We start from the raw sequence: 16,404 nt of genomic DNA on the forward strand, positions 1-16,404 counted from the left end.
ATTTAAAGCCCTTCCAGCACAAATAATTCCGGGATTCTGGTGAGGAATATTCTGGATGAGCACCCAGGCCAGGAGCTGGGAAGTTCATGGCTGGGAAAATCGGGGATCTGAGTTAATAGGGATGATTTCCATTGGAATTGGGATAATCTCATTGGAATTCGGTTTTTCCATAGATCTGTCCCGCGGCTGTGCCGGGATCGGGAGTGATCCCGGTTTATCCCTGGATCTGTCCCACGGTTTCCCGGTGACTCCGGGCCGCTCCGAGGATTCCCGAGGGTTTTTAAGGTCTAGGTCGGATGGGGAGCTGTTCTGCCTGAACCTCCCGCTGCCGGGGCAGGGCTGCCCGCCCGAATTCCCGGGAGCTGGGAGCAGATCCCAGCCAGCAGTTTGGGAACAGCCCCCGCGCGCCGTTCCCGAGGGTTTTCCCGGATCTCGGGGATTTGCTGTCCCCGGGTGCCCGCTCAGGGTCCGGGGGTCGTTCCGGCTCCCGCTGCAGGCGCGGAATTGCAGGAGTGGGCGGGGAATGTTCCCCGCAGCCCGCCGGGATGACCTTTCACGTTCGGGAGATGTCAACAGGTGCCCGGCCGGAATCCGGGATGGACGCGCTGGGGCAGAGCCGGGGCCGTGGGGCAGAGTCGGGGCCGTGGGAGGGATCTGTGGGGCAGAGCCGGGGCTGTGCTGCTGCTGTGGGGAGATCTATGGGGCAGAGCCAGCTCTCTGGGGGAATCTGTGGGGCAGAGCTGGGGCAGAGCCGGGGCAGGGCTGGTTCTGTGGAGTGATCTGTGGGGCAGGGCGGGAGCTGTGGGGCAGAGCTGGAGCAGAGTGAGAGATGTGTGGAGCAGGGCAGAAGATCTGTGGGGCAAAGCGGGAGCTGTGTGGGGCAGAGTGGGAGATCTGTAGGTCAGCGGGAGCTGTGGGGAGCTGTGTTGGGCAGAGTGGCGGGAGCTTTGGGTAGATCTGTGGGGCAGAGCTGGAGCTGTGGGGAGCTGTGTGGGGCAGGGCGGGCGCGGCTCCAGCCGCAGGGAAATCGCTTTCCTGGGATCGAGGCCCCGGAGCCTCCCTGCGGCAGCCGCCTCTGTTCGGGGCCGAGGAAGGGACGGGGGGTTTGGGGTGCTTGGGCACTACGAGTGTTTGCCACGCTCCACACCAACCCAAATTCTGGCTTTTCCCAGAATTTTTTCCCGCCTCCTGCCCTTTTTCCCTGGCTCCCGGGTGGGATAGGGGATGCGAGTCCTTGCTGCCTGCCTGGGATGCTGCAGCCAAAAGAAAACCTAAAGAAACCCGAAAGAAACCTAAAGAAAACCAAAACAAAACCTAAAGAAACTAAAGAAAACCAAAACAAAACCTAAAGAAAACCTAAAGAAACCCTAAAACCCCTTAAAAAAACCCCAAACCTAAAAAAACTCTAAAAAACCCCTAAAACCCCCTAAAGAAACCCTAAAGATACCTAAGGATATCTAAATAAACCTAAAGAAACCTGAAGAAAACCTGAAGAAAATAAAAAGAAACATAAAGAAACCCAAAGAAATCAAGAGAAACCCTAAACAAAATCTAAAGAAACCCCTACAGGAAGCCCATGCCCTGCCGAGCCCAGCGGGATTTGATAACTGGTTCGATGTCTCGCCCTGCTCAGGTAATTAGGCTGACACGGCTCGTAAAGGTTCCCGCCTGCAATTCTGCATGCGGGGTAATTAACGAGCTGTAATTAACGAGCTGTAATTATCGGCTTAGGGAGATGATCAAACTTTCCTTGGCGGAGTGGTGCTGCAGGATGGGCGAGGAGCAACGCCCCAGAGGGATCCGGCTGTTCCGGGGGGGGTTCGGGGTTCGTGTCTGGATGTAGGGGGCTTAGAACAGGCTGGGATTGGGGAAAGGCTGGGACTGGGGAAAGGCTGGAATCTGGGGAAAGCCAAAGGCAGCCCCCCTGAGCAGGCTGCCCGAGCTTCCCCCGGGTGTGATGGGCAGGCGAGATCCCGCCCGTCATATGCCGCTTTCCCAGGACAAGCTGTAATTTGGGAGAAGCCAAATTTGGATGACTCCAAAGCCTCCTGTCCCTGAACACGTCGGGAGCTGATGGCAGGTGGAGGAGGAAGAGGAGGGAGCTCAGGTTCCACCCAAAACCTCCCGGTGTTCGGGGCTGGCTGGGATCTGCAAAGGCTCAGAATGGGCCGGGGCTGAGCTGCAAAATCCACATCGCCCGGAAAGGTTTGGGCTCCATGTGCCCCCAGTGACCAGGGATTGATCCCGCTGGATTTTGGGGAGCACAGACATCCCACCCCCAGGAAGACTGCGAGGTTTGGGCTCTGTGTGCCCCCCATGCCCAGGGATGCGATACCCCTGGATTTTAGGGAGCACTGATGTCCCATCCCCAGGAAGACTGTGAGGTCTGGGTGCTGTGTTCCCCCAGCCCATGCCCAGGGATTCATCCCGCTGGATTTTGGGGAGCACAGACATCCTAGCCCCCTATGTCCCCTCTGTGCCCAAGGATGTGATCCCGCTGGATTTTGGGGAGCACTGATGTCCCAGCCCCAGGAAGACTGTAAGGTCTGGGCTCTGTGATCCCCTGACCCATGCCCAGGGATGTGATCCCGCTGGATTTTGGGAAGCACAGCCGTCTCAGCTCCCACTGTGCTCCCAGCAGCGCCGAGCTCCCCTCCCTGCAGATTACAGAGCGCCCCAATCCCGCTCCCCTGGCCTCAGGTGTGTTCCTGTCCAGCCCTCAGCCCAAACCAGCCCAGCAGGCTCGGGGCATGGCCCCGGCCCCTGCCCCATGCAAACCAGTGCAACCAGCAGCCTCCAGAGGGGAGCCCGGCCCGCGGCTCTGCTGGGACGGGGCCGTGGGACTGCTCGGCCGTTCCGGCTCCAGTTCAGGGATCCATCAGGGCTTGTGCTCCCCAGGAGAGCCAACACCATTCCCAGCAGGAGTTCGGGCTGTGGAAAGCAGGGTTTTATCCACAATCTCTAGTGAGTGAGGCCTGGGAGAGCCTGGAAATGCCAGCAGCGTTACCCGCTGGAACATCCTGGCTGCTCCTTCCAGGCTCCTGGAGGTACTGAAACTGTTCTGGGGTACGATACTCGGAGCTGGGGGTGATTGCTGCAGTTAAAGTGGGAGGGAGCCCTTTCCTGGAGCCCCTTCCTGGAGTCCTTTCCCCTTTTCCGGAGCCCTTTCTGGAGCCCTTTCCCATTACCCAGAACCCTTTCCTGGACCCGTTTCTGTGGCCCCTTCCCGGAGCCCGGCTGGGCTCATCCCAGCAGTTCAGCCCCACAGGGAATTCCCCGCTCCCGCAGCTGAGGACGTGCAGCTCGGTGCAGTGGTGGCTCCAGCTCCTCTGAGCCCTGCCCAGCTGCCCTGGGCCTTTTCCTGGTGCTCCCCACGGGGGTCTGGCTCTTCCCAGCCCTCTCCTTCCCATTCCCTGTCCCGAGTACCTCCCACTCGGTTCCCGGGGTAAGAGCCGTGCGGCACGGGGACGCTCTGGAGCTGCTCCCTCCATCCCCAGCAGGCAGGCACTCCCTCCCACTCCAGCCGGGTTTCTCTGCTCGCAGGCAGGCAAATCCTCCAGGATGGGATGGCCCGGAGAGGGATGGAGATCTGCGGTACGGACACCTTCCAGCAAAGGGGATCTTTCCCTCCATCCCCCTGAAACTCGAGGTCCAAGCGAGGCACAGAGGAGTTTTTATTTCCTCGGGAAACCTCTGGTTGTTGGCTGTTGGTGTTTTCCCCTTACCTGCCTGCCCCATAACCAGTTCTCCCTGCCCCGTCCCTCCCGTCCCTGGGATGGTTGGGATGGGAAGGACCGACCTGAGCAAACATTTCCCTTTGTTCAGCTGTGCTCAGGCATGGCCCTGCCGCTGCAGCCGAGGCCGTGACTCACTCGCACCGAGAGAGCCCGGCTGGAAAATTTGGGGTGTTTTAAAGAAAATGCCCGGTTTTAATGACGGCATTGTAATAACCCCAAACAACCACCCTGTGCTGCCGGGGGAGCGGGAATGTTTAATGCATGAGCTGCGGGGTTTGGGATGGAGCTGGGAAGGAACAAAAAGAGGAGGATAAACCCTAAACCTCCACTGAGGAGCATCCAGCAGGGCTGGCTGTAACCTCGTGTCCCCCCTGCAGCCACTCCGGGGCTGCCCTATCACCTCCATCTCAGCACGGAGGTGGAACCAGGGTCCCCATGCCGAACCCCGTCATCCCGGGAAGGAGGAGTTACCTTCCCGAGCCTTTTAATCCAGTCCTGCTGGTTTCCCTGCACAGCCGGCGGAGCTCCCAGCCCATGCAGCCGTGCCCGGCTCTCCATGGCCCCGCGTCACGTCGTGCCCATGTCCACCAGCCAGGCCGCCCGCGGCGTCTGCGTGCTGGGCACTGAGGTCTTCCTGGACACGCGCCGGTAAGGCCCGGCACTGCGGCATCCCGGGGCGTTCCATGGAGCCACCGGGATTTGGGATGGGTTTACTCAGGAGTGGGGCATCCTGGTGTCTTCCACGGAGCCACCAGGATTTGGGATGGGCTTACTTGGGATCAGGGCATCCCAGTGTTTTCCACAGAGCTGACAGAATTTTGATGGGTTTGCCTGGTATTGGGGGATCTCGGCATGTTCCACAGAGCTTCCAGAATTTGGGATGGGTTTGGAGGAGATACAGGTGGTGAGAGACTTGGAGCTCGTCAGGAGTTCATCCAAGGGTTTGTAGGAACGGGTCCCGCTGGGTATGCTTTAGGGGATGATGCCCATGGGGAGCTCTTTCAAGGTTCTGTTTTAGGAGATGATATCCCACAGGGAACTCACCCCAAAGTCTATTTTAAGGGATGATGTTCCAGTGTGTGTTTTAGGGGATGATGTCTCATCGGGACCACATCCAAAAATTCTGGTTTTGGGGATGATATCCCACAGGGAGCTCATTTTCGGGGACAGTATCCCACAAGGAGCTCATTTTTGGGGGCAATATCCCACAGGGAGCTCATCCAAAGGTGGGACATTGGCTCAAGGCATCACAGTGGAGTTGGGCCAGGATGATTTGGAGGCAAAGCCCAAGCACACCCCAGCTAAGCCTGGGTCTATTTCTGGCTCTAAAAACATTGGGCAAGAGCAATTCAAGACGAGCAACTCAGAGCTAAAACGGGAGGAGGAATAAAATGCATGGCTCAGGCAGAAAAAATCCAGCAGTGGCCGTGCACAGAGAGCGTCAGGAAAAGGGATTTTTCCAGAATTAAATAGGGAGTGGCTTTATTGGGCAGATAGGCAGCTGTCCTGCCCTGCTGTCGCAGTGTCATTATTTAATAAATCACATTTATAATGACAGAGAACACAGGCCCAGCCAGTCGGCATCACATCTGGGCAATTATTGGGATGGAGCGCTGGAGCTGGGCCAGGAGGTGCCATCGTCCCCTCAGAGGGCTTTGGCTGCCCTAAAACGGCCTCGTTTCCCCCCTCATTCAGATGGGAACCTAGAAAACCCATTATCTGCAATTTTTTGTCCTGCTTTTGGACTCAAAGCCCTCTCAGTCCTATTTAGACATGGAGCCAGAGCCCCTAAATGGGGTGATTTGGCTTCTTGGTAACAAATCTGAGCTGTGGTCCCAAACAGCAGATGATGGAGACTCTTCCAGCTGAAAAATGGGATAATTTTATTCCCAGGGAGCACTGGCTGGGGGGAAATTAGTGATGGATGCATCAGTTTTGGGCTGTTTGGGGCAGAACATGGAACTTGTTGGGAATCAGGTGGCACTGCTGAGGTGGGAGGGCCACAAACCCACAGCAAACAGCCCCAAATCTGCGGGATCCTGGCATTCCCTGGATTCATGGCTCCATGGGATGTCCTGGATGGGGATGGGATCCAGCATCCCCCAGATCCACAGCTTTGTGGGATGCCAAGGAATGCCTTAATTTCTCACAAGCGGCTGCAGGCACCGGGGACGCCGTGCCAAGAGCAACACTGGGGATAAATTGCTGCCGTGGCTGGGTTTTGATGTTGCATTTTTTATGTTCTTGCTGCTGAAGTTCCCACCTGGTTCCCCTGGGATGCAGCTGGGGGAGCCGTGAGCAGGTCAGAGCTGCCAGAATGGAGCGGCTGGGGCTGTAATGAGCAGGGAGCAGCACTTCAAAGGCTCCTGAGGATGTCACGGAGCCGGGCGCGGGTGCTGCACGCCTGGATCCAGGCTCTGCTCCAGCCCGAGCATCCCTCAGGTCACGGGATGGTCCCACAACACCCAACTCCACGCGTGGTTGGCATGAAAATCATCCTGGCTCTTCCCTGCTTGGGGTTTTGTCATGGGACGCTGAAATTCTGGGAATTTCTCACCATTGCGGAGGGAGGTTGGATGTGGGATAAACCATGGCTGGACATGCCGGAGCTGCATTGGGAACTGGGCTTGCTCAACAGAGATCCCACATGTGGAACTCCAGGGACCATTTCATCACCCAGGGATGGTCTTGGGGCCCTTCCCATCCAGTCGTGGCCAGGTTTAATTCCAGGTTTGAGGATTTGGCCTGTGACCCGAGGTTGCTCCATTCCAGGTCCACCCCCTGGGGTGCCACGTCCTTTGATGTGCACGCCACGCCGGCGGTGACGGTGCACATGATCCACAGCCCCACCACAAAGCCCACCATGGACTCCCGGTGGCCTCTGGATCCTGACATCGAGGTGGTGGTGACCATTGATGTCACCAGCAGGACCGTCGATGACAACCAGGTCAGCTGCTGTTCTTGTGCTCAAACTGGGGAAAATCAGTGAAATTTCCTAGGAAAACTCAAAGATTTTGAGTAATGCTGACACCAGAGTGTTTTTTCACGTGAAAAACCCAAGTGGAGTTGCATAATTGGCATTGACAAGAAATGAAACCCAGAAGGAGAAGGTCCCACTTGGTTCCCTCATGATGACATTGTGGCAGTTGCAAAAGTCGGTGCCAGGCAGCAAAAAATATTCCAAGTTTGGCTTTTTTCATGCCCAATTTAGTGCTGAAGCTGGCTCAGAGGGTTCTGATAAACTGTGATCAGTGGGGAGCAGCTGGGATGGACCTCCTGGGGCCTGGCTGAGTGGGGAGGCAGGGGTTTGATCAGGGATCCTTATGGGGCCCTTCCCAGCTCATTCTGTGATCCCGGGAGGGCAGAGATCCCACCAGCTCAGTGGGATGTGGGTCACAGTGTGGGGATGGAGATCCCATCAGCCTGGTGGGATGTGGGTCACAGTGTGGGAATATCTCTGCAGGTGAAGATCTCCTACTACGACCACGAGGGCCACGAGCTGGCGGTGGCCTGGCTGTACCTCACCTGTGTTGGTAGGTGCCCACTGAGGCCCCATGAATTTCAGCTCTCTTGGGATCTGGCTGGATCCACAAGGCCGGCATTCCTCGGGGACCACAGGCAATAAAGGTTTGGGTGTTCACCGATGCTGACAAGCAAGAGGGAAATAATTAAAACGTGATTAATTAAATGCTGCCTTATATCGTGAGGGAGAGATGGAGGTTGGGCTGTGTCCCCACCCAGGGTGTGCACAGAGCATCCTCCTGGGCCTGCCGAGGAGGCTCCTCTGGGAAAAGAGGATCCATGGGGCATCTCCTCATCCAGCTCCATCTGGCACCTCCTCTGCGGCAGTGAGGGGAGAGGAATTGGCACCAAAGCGGTGCCTGACCTATTTCAGGAGTTTAGGGTGAGGTGAATCATCCCCTCCAAATGCCTGCTCTCCCCTGCTGACTACAAAGGGAGTCTAGACAACCGGTCTGGGTGCAGAAGGCTCCACTTGGATGGATTAATTACCCTAAATTTGGGATTTTCTGAAGTGTTCACATGACAGTCAGACCTGTGTCCTCGAGTTGTGCCTACGCCTACCAAAATTGCCCCTGCTGAAGGTTTCCCACATCCCGTGGCTGATGGGCCCCACTGGAGCCAACTGGAGCCACCACTGGCCACAGGGATTTTGTCTTCCAAATATTCATCCCTTGGTTAGATTTAGAGTTTTCCTCCCAGCTTTTCCACATTGTCCTCTCTGCCCCAAAGAGAACAATCTCTGCCTCAATCCCTGTGTTTTCCACTCCTTGTGTATGCCATCCAGAGGAGTTTTTGTGTTAGTATTGGGGTGGGGTTGTCATGAGGTCACTGGTAAATCTCTGCAGCAGAGACAGAAATTTGAGGCAAGAAGAGCTCTGTGAGGGGAAAGTCCTTTTCAGATTTCCTAGGAATTATTTGTGTGTTTGCCCAGCACGGTGAAAACACGTTTTTGTGCCTCCACTGTGTTTTGGCTTTGTGGAAAACAGAAAAGTCAATAGGAAATTGGTGAAAACATGAAAAATGCCATGGAAACATAAAATCTGCCGCGAAAATGTAAAATCTGCCATGAAAACAAAATCTGCCATGAATACATAAAAAATACTATGAAAACATAAAATCTGCCATGAAGTGGGGATGTCCCTGCTGGGAGGAACCAAAATGAGAGGCAACAGCTGGAGATCAAACAGGGAAAATCATGGCAAAGCCATTGGGTTGGATTTTCTTCTCCTGCTTTGTTGGAATCGTTGGGTCTGGAGCAGCTTTGAGGGGATGAGGTGGGGCTGGTGTGGGGACACAGTGCCGAGGAGGAGCCCAAAACAGCACTGAGGGCTCATCCCTTGCCTGTGGCTTCCTCCCCTCTCGCTGTTCAAGATGTGTCCCTGGACGTGGACTGGAGCCGGAGCGGCCGTGTGAAGAGCAAAGGCAAGGACAAGGTGAGGAGAGCATTGTGAGAGGGTGGATCCACTGCTGGCCTCTTCCTGGAAAATGTCCAGGAGGGAGAGGGGCCTGGGTGGTGTCTGCATGAGGGCAAACAACCTGGCTCATCCTCAGCCTATTAATTGAGGAGGAAAAGGATTTATTTTCCTATCCCACGCCAAAACCTCCTGCAGCTCCAGCCTGGCCCTGAGGATCCTGTAGGATAAACTTTTGCCTTTCTCTTCCCTTTCTCTTCCCTTTCTCTTCCCTTTCTCTTCCCTTTCTCTTCCCTTTCTCTTCCCTTTCTCTTCCCTTTCTCTTCCCTTTCTCTTCCCTTTCTCTTCCCTTTCTCTTCCCTTTCCTTTCTCTTTTTCTTTTCCTTTCTGGGCCCCAAAAGTGATGCTGAATGAGTTGAACAAACAGCAGATTTCCCCCTTTGGCCACACATCTGCCCGTGCCCAGGTGCCTCAGCTGGGCTAATTAACCGCAGCCCAGCCAGGCTAATTAACCGCAGCCTGATCGGTGGCGCAAATTGGTTATCGAGATGGGCTGAGCTTCCAGAAACGCTGCAGCTGTGTCCAGGCGAGGCTGGAGGCGCTTCAGGGAGATAAAATCTCGGAGCAGCCCATGCAGGCCCTGCTGGGAGCTGGCATTGGGAACGGGTGGTTTGGAGCGGTGCTGGTGTCTCCTTGCCTCATGGTCAGGTTCTTCTCCAGCATGGGGCGTGGGGCTTTCCTTGGCCCAGGATGGGGGAAATCCTGCTCCTGTTCCCCCATGGTGCTTCTCCTCCAGGCCAAGTGGACGTGGGGCTCAGATGGACAAGGGGCCGTGCTGTTGGTCAACTGTGACCGGGACAGCCCTGGCGTGGGGGGCACGGACAGCGGCCAGGCAGACATACGGACTCTGGCAGGTGGGCTGTGACCCCAAGGGGCTCCCTGGGGCCTTCCCTGCTGCCATGCCCTCCCTCTGTGTCCCCTGTGCCCCCCAGACCTCCAGGACATGTCAGTGATGCTGCTGCGGACCCAGGGACCCAGCGCCATCTTCGCTGAGTACCGGGTGGTGCTGCACGTCCCTGAGAGCGATGCGGACAAAGTGCGGGTTTTCCACGCTGTCCGTGAGTACCTCTGCCTTCCCTGTCCCCCACATCCCTGTGTGACCCCAGGGCCAGCCAGCTCCACAGGTTTTGTTCATTGGGGTGCCCCTATTTGCTGTAATCCCCCCTTTACTCCCAAAGCTCTTCTACTGTTGCACAAGGTGGGGCTATGTGGGAAAATTCAAGGGGCAGAAGGCTCCAGAGAGGCTTTTCCCAACGAGGCTGCTGGAATTTTGCCATTCCTGTGGCGCGGGAACCCCCACGTGGCTCCCGGCACTGTTTAGACTCGGGCAGGGACCCAAGCAGCCAAGCAGCCCATCTCGTTGGGCAGCACTCTTCGCCTTTGAACGATTGGATCCCCGGCAGCTCTGCGCCGAAAATCAGGTCCGGGGAGCCAAGGGTGTCATTAGATCCTCAGCTGGAGCCACGCACCTTGAAAGGGCTGGACCCGAGGGGACAGAGCCCTCTTTGTCCCGGGAAGATCAAGCGTGTTCCCCAGGGAGGAGGAGGAGGGGACGGAAGCGGCTCCACTGCCCCTCTTGGGCAGCAGCCACCTCCTCCTGCTGCTGGTGTGTCCCCCTGTGGGCGGGCTGCTGAATTCCCGATGGAAATCCAGGGTTCTCCAGGCTGCTGAATTCCGGGTGGGAATCCAGGGTTCTCCAGACTAATGAACCTGGGGTGCGAATTTTGGGGTCTCCAGGCTGCTGAATTCCTGGTAGGAATCCTGGGTTCTCCAGACTGCTGAGTTCCCAGTGGGAATCTGGGGTTCTCCGGGCTGCTGAATTCCCGCTGGGAATCCCGGGTTCCCCAGGTGACGGTGCCCGCCCACTGTACCAGCCGGTGCTCGGGCCGGACAAGCTCTCGTACGTGCTGGAGCACGCCGGCCACGGGGACAGCACCTTCTACGTGGAGGGCCTGGCCTTCCCCGACAGGGGCTTCAGCGGCCTCGTGTCCTTCAGTGCCAGCCTGCTGGAGCTGCCCCACAAGGTACGGGGGGTCGGCCCCACCCAGCACGGCCCCTGACAGACCCCCCCGTGCTGGGGGTCCCAAACCCTCTTCTGGCTCCGGCAGGACTCCCCGGGCACGCCGATCTTTACGGACACCGTGGTTTTCCGCGTGGCGCCCTGGATCATGACGCCCAACACGCAACAGCCCCTGGAGGTGTTTGTCTGCAGGTAGGAGGGGGGTCCCCGTCGTGTCCTGCCCTGGGGACTCTCCAGGGGGAATTCCCGACCCTTCCTGGACGTGTGTGGCCCTAGTTGAGGCAGGCTTAGGCATTCCCAGCTGGGGATGTTTGGGAAAGGAGCCAGCTGGAGCTGTGGGAGTCATTTCCATCCCAAGGAGAAAGGCTGGAGTTCCCTCTCCAGGCCCATTTCCATGCAGGAATGCTGCCCAGGGCGTTTAAAATCCCGAGGAGAAAGGCTGGAGTTCCCTCTCCAGGTCCAATCCCATTCAGGAATGCTGCCCAGAGCATTTAAATCCAGAAAAATGCTGGAAGGCCTCCTTCAGGTTGAATCCCATTCAGGAATGCTGCCCAAGGCATTTAAATCCCAAGGAACAAGGCTGGAGTCCCCTCCCCAGGTCCAATCCCACACGGAAGAGTTGTCCAGGATGTTCAGGGATGAGGAACGACCTGCAAGGTCGATGTTTTGGAGGCTCCCCTGGCAGCCCTGGTCCCTCCCTGTCTCCCCAGCATCAAGCAGGGCTCGGATTCCAACGAGGCTTTCCTGGAGGGGCTGCGGACACTGCTGAGAAAAGCCAACTGCAAACTGACTGTGTGCTCGGAGCAGGACACGCGCAGCGACCGCTGGATCCAGGTCAGGATCATCACCCGGAGCATCACCCCTGTGGCTTGGGCAGCACCTGCCACACCAGGGGATGGGCACTGAGGCACGGGGAATGCTGCTGGGGGTGGCACGGGTGGGGACAATGCCCATGCCTGGCACCAGGGGCACAGAGGGGCACCGGGAAAGGGATCTGGTCAGAACAGGGACCCCATGGGGCTGTGAAGGAGGGTCCCAGTTCCAGGGAACCCCAGGAGGACATTGTGGCTGTTGTGCCACCCCAGGAAGGCTGTGCAGGAGGGTCCTACTGCTGGGGGACTCCAGGAGGACACTGTGGCTGTGATGTCACCTGTGGGGCTGTGCAGGAGCCTCCCTAGTGGTTTAGGCTGGGCTTTGCCAGGCTCGCCGCATTTCCTGCCCCACCCTTCCCACATCCCTGGTGAAGATTCCTATCACCCTCCAGAGCCTTCCTCCTCCTCTTCTCCTTCCCACAGGATGAGCTGGAGTTCGGCTACGTGGAAGCTCCACACAAAACCTTTCCTGTGGTCTTTGACTCTCCCAGGAACAGAGGCCTGAAGGATTTTGCTTTTAAGAAGATCCTGGTGCGTCCTTGCATTGACATCACCCCTTTTTCCCCTCAAAATCCCAGCACAGAGGTCCTTGGCACCTCTTTCATCTTTTCCAGGGCCCGGACTTTGGCTACGTGACCCGGGAGCCCCCCGGGAAGAGTGTGACCAGCCTGGATTCCTTCGGGAACCTGGACGTGAGCCCTCCGGTGACGGTGCGGGGCAAGGAGTACCCACTGGGGCGGATCCTCATCGGCAGCCCCCTGCCCTGGTGAGAGTTTCCTCCTTCTGGAACTCCCAAAACCCTCCCTCGGAAAACTCTCAGAGAAAACATCTGGGGCCAATCCCCACTGAATCCCAGATTTTAACAGGCAAGCCCCATGGCTGCTCCTCCAACCCTCATAAAATGCGGCCGCGACTCCCATTTTCCCGTTTCCCCCCTTTTGCTCCAATCCCACACTCCCGGGCTCAGATTTGTTCTTTTAGGAGAGAAGTGGGGGAATCCAGGAAAGGGTGAAATACCAAATAACTGGAAATTGTTGTGCCCAGGGCAGGCGGTGCTTGGCAGCCCTGCGGGAACAAAGCTCCCTGCAAAGGCCTCCACAAAGGAGCATTTTCTGGGAAAAACAACACCCGCACCCAATCCTGCCCGCTCTGATCCCAAAAAACTGACCCAGCCAGGGGCTCACGCTGCTTCCAGAGGCAGAGAAATGGGATTTTCCCAGCCCTACTAGGGCCGTAATTATCTCTCATTACCAGGAATTTAATTAACATCTTCCCAGCCTGTTCTGTCTTAGAGAGCTTGGCCCTCACACCAAAGTGAGGCGGGATTTGGGAATTGCAGGGATGGGAAAAACTCAACCCAAAGGTGCCCAAGGGGAACAGGGCATGGAATGATCCCACCCCTATGGATAGATATGGCCTGGAGATGTATTTATGGAAAATGTGGGGATTTATCAATGTATTTATGGAAAATACAGGGAGATACGTTGATATATTTATACAATATAGGAATCTAGTAATATATATTTATATAGATATATTTATACAACATGGATTTAGTAATACATGTTTATATAATGTGTATATATTAATGCACTTCATATGTAACACAGGGATATATTAGTATAGAACAGATATAATGATACATAATTGGGCTATTAGGAAGATAAATCTATATTAAAGTAGAACAATCTATAATTTATATTATATATGTATTTAAATATGTGGATGTCTATAATGTAGCTTGGTCCATTTCCAGCCTCTTCCCAGAAAAACAGGATAGAAATGAGCCTTTGGGTGGCATTCGGGGGGCAAATTTTGGGCAGGGGAGTGAATTTTGGACAGGGGGAGGGAATTTTGGGCAAGGGGGCAAATTTTGGACTGGGGAGGGAATTTTTGGAAGGGGAAGGAATTTTGGAGAGGGGAATGAATTCTGGGCAGGGGAGCATATTTTGGGCAAGGGCTGCAAATTTTGAGCAGGGGGAAGGAATTTAGGGCCAGGGAGGGAATTTTGGACTGAGGCATGAATTTTGGGCAGGGGAGTGAATTTTGGGCCAAGGAACCAATTTTGTTCCAGGGAGGGAATTTTGTTCCGGGAGGGAATTTGGTGCCAGGGAGGGAATTTTGTTCTGGGAGGGAATTCAGTGTGGGGCGGTGCCCACCCCGTGCTGTCCCCGCTGTCCCTAGGGCGTCGGGCCGCAGGATGTGCCGCGCCGTGCGGGATTTCCTGTTCGCGCAGAAGGTGCAGGCGCCGCTCGAGGTGTACTCGGAGTGGCTCAGCGTGGGACATGTGGACGAGTTCCTCACCTTCGTCCCCGCCCTCGACAGGAAGGTGCCGACCCTGGAGCCTCCCTGGGGCTCTTCACAACACCCCAAAATTCTCCTTTTCCGGATCTTTGTTCTTCCAGGGGCTCTGGGGGATGGAGCCACTTTGGGGTGGCCCAGGGGATGAATTTGGGATCACCATGGGCATCCCACAAACCAGGGATTAATTTGGGATTCCTGTGGACATCCCATGACCTGGGGCTGGATTTGGGATGGCTGTGGGCATCCCATGGCCCATGCATAGATTTGGGATCCCCATGGACATGCCATGATCTGGGGCTGGATTTGGGATCACCATGGGCATCCTACAGCCCAGGGATGGATTTGGGATCTCTGTGGGCATCTCACAGCCCAGGATGGATTTGGGATTGCTGTGGTGCCTCTCAGATGGCCTCTGGGGTGTTTTATCCCCCCACAGCCAGGGGTGACCCTGGACTCTGTCCCGCAGGGATTCCGACTGCTCCTGGCCAGTCCCAACGCCTGCTACAAACTCTTCAAGGAGAAGCAGCAGCAGGGCCATGGGGAGGCCACGCAGTTCATTGGTGAGGGCTGGCTGAGGACACCCCCAGGGGATGGCATTCCAGATGTCCATCCCTGCTGTCCACCCTGCTGTCCATTTCCAGTGTCCATCCTCACTGTCCCTTCCTGCTGTCCCTTCTGTGTCCATCCCTCTGTCCATCCCGCGGTCCATCCCTCTGTCTACCCCCTGTCCCTCACTGTCCCCACACCCCCAGGGCTGAAGGGTGCTGAGAAGAAAAGCATTGACGAGATCCTGGCGGATGAGTCCCTGCGGAGCGACAACCGGCACGTGCAGGTGGTTCCGGGACTCTGGATCTGGGGCGTTCCCTCTCTTCTGGTCCAGGGTTGTTCCCTCTGCTCCATTCCAGGGGCTTCCCTCTCCTGCATTCCCCGGGGGGGTTCCCGGGTGCAGGGAGGGGATTTGGGGGTCCTAGGGGATGGCTGGAGTGGGTGAGGAGAGGGAGACACCCCAAGGGACATTGAGGTGGCAGCTGAGGAGAAAGAGAGGATGGGGTGGGCTGGGAGGTGTCCATAGGGATGGGGCGAGAGGTTGGGATGAGGTGGGAGGTTGTTCCTGGGGATGGGGTGGGATCCAGTGGGGCCCGTGGGTGCGATTTGGAGGGCGGGGATGGCAGTTCCAGGTCCTTCCTGCAGCGCTGCATCGACTGGAATCGCGACCTGCTGAAGCAGGAGCTGGGGCTGAGCGAGCAGGACATCGTGGACATCCCGCAGCTCTTCATCCTGACGGACTCCCGCGCCGACGCACTGTTCCCGGACATGGTGAGACCCCGATCCCGATCCCTACCCCGCCCGATCCCAACCCTGCCCCAATGCTGACCCCCTGGGATCGATCCCCGCTGGAATGTCGGCGCTGCAGGTGAACATGCTGGTGCTGGGCCGGCACCTGGGCATCCCCAAACCCTTCGGGCCCGTGGTGGGCGGGCGCTGCTGCCTGGAGCAGCGTGTGCGGGAGCTGCTGGAGCCGCTGGGCCTTTCCTGCACCTTCATCGACGACTTCTTCTCCTACCACGTCCTGTCGGGGGACGTTCACTGCGGCACCAACGTGCGCCGAAAGCCCTTCGCCTTCAAGTGGTGGGACGTGGTGCCCTGACCCCCCCGGTGATGCAGGGAAAGGTGCATTTCCTGTGCCGGAAAAGCACTGACAGCACGGGTTTGGTCAATAAAGCTTCACGGACACTGAGGGGGCAGAGCGTCCCCTCCTCTCGTCCTTCCTTCCCCCGCTCCCGGAGTGAGAATGTCCTTTGGAGCCTGGTTTTGGACACAGGGGGTCGGGGTGGGGCAGCGCGGGCTGGGAAAGCTGCTCTGGGGGCTGCGGGCCCCGTCCCACGGCCGCGGGATCGCGGAGTCCCCGCTCGCGGCTTTGCAGCTGAAAACACCCCAAATTCCCTGTCTCAGCCCCAAAATCGCTTCCTGCTGGGGAACCTGGTTCTCAACCTGCAGGAACCTCCCCTGCCCTCCTCGGGACATTTTCACGCGTTCTCCAGGAGGGACTTTCCGTGTCACTCCGCTGTCTCCACCGGAGCGCGACACTTCCCTGTGCCCGCCTGGCACCGCCCCGGGAACCGAAACCCGCCCGGTGCCCCGGGCACGGCCTGGCCCTGCGCAGCCCCGCTGCTCTTCTGCGGCTGGACACGCTTCTTTTGGGCGAAACAATTTCCTGGCGGTGTTTCTGAGGTGCAGCCGCGGCCGTGGTTCGAGCTCCTGCGGTGCCGCAGGAGCGGCGAGGGGGTGATCCTACACATCCCGCTCACCCCATTTCTAACCCCATTCCCCGGGGCTGTGTCCCTGCTGGTATTCCCGGGCCCCGAGGAGCGACATTAAATCCGGGCCGCGCGTGACCCCGCGGGGTGGGGATTTGGGAACAGCTGCAGGGACAAAGGGCTCTCCCACGCGCAGCCCAGGATTTAATTAAAACAAAG

General features: G+C 57.3%; 1 protein-coding gene across 1 annotated transcript; it reads left to right on the forward strand.

The window, feature by feature from the left end:
• The first annotated feature begins 4,286 nt into the window (after window positions 1-4,286).
• On the forward strand, window positions 4,287-15,604 carry LOC310918163 (protein-arginine deiminase type-1-like). The gene is made up of 16 exons (XM_083876960.1): window positions 4,287-4,385; window positions 6,510-6,684; window positions 7,201-7,270; window positions 8,631-8,692; window positions 9,468-9,585; window positions 9,664-9,789; window positions 10,580-10,755; window positions 10,840-10,943; window positions 11,462-11,585; window positions 12,047-12,154; window positions 12,238-12,389; window positions 13,808-13,952; window positions 14,394-14,487; window positions 14,680-14,759; window positions 15,119-15,244; window positions 15,342-15,604. Exons 1-16 carry the CDS (start codon window positions 4,294-4,296, stop codon window positions 15,573-15,575), a joined length of 1,986 nt encoding a protein of 661 aa, XP_083733086.1. The 5' UTR covers window positions 4,287-4,293; the 3' UTR covers window positions 15,576-15,604.
• Window positions 15,605-16,404: the final 800 nt, after the last annotated feature.

The sequence above is a fragment of the Zosterops lateralis genome (assembly GCF_965231275.1).
Source record: "Zosterops lateralis genome assembly, chromosome: 22".
NCBI lineage: Eukaryota > Metazoa > Chordata > Aves > Passeriformes > Zosteropidae > Zosterops > Zosterops lateralis.

Excerpts from the sequence above, each read along its gene's own strand:
- LOC310918163 (XM_083876960.1), top strand. The coding sequence starts at position 4,294 with ATGGCCCCGCGTCACGTCGTGCCCATGTCCACCAGCCAGGCCGCCCGC. Across the intron at positions 7,271-8,630 it reads GCTGTACCTCACCTGTGTTG|ATGTGTCCCTGGACGTGGAC; the intron begins GTAGGTGCCCAC and ends TCGCTGTTCAAG. Across the intron at positions 9,790-10,579 it reads GCGGGTTTTCCACGCTGTCC|GTGACGGTGCCCGCCCACTG; the intron begins GTGAGTACCTCT and ends CGGGTTCCCCAG.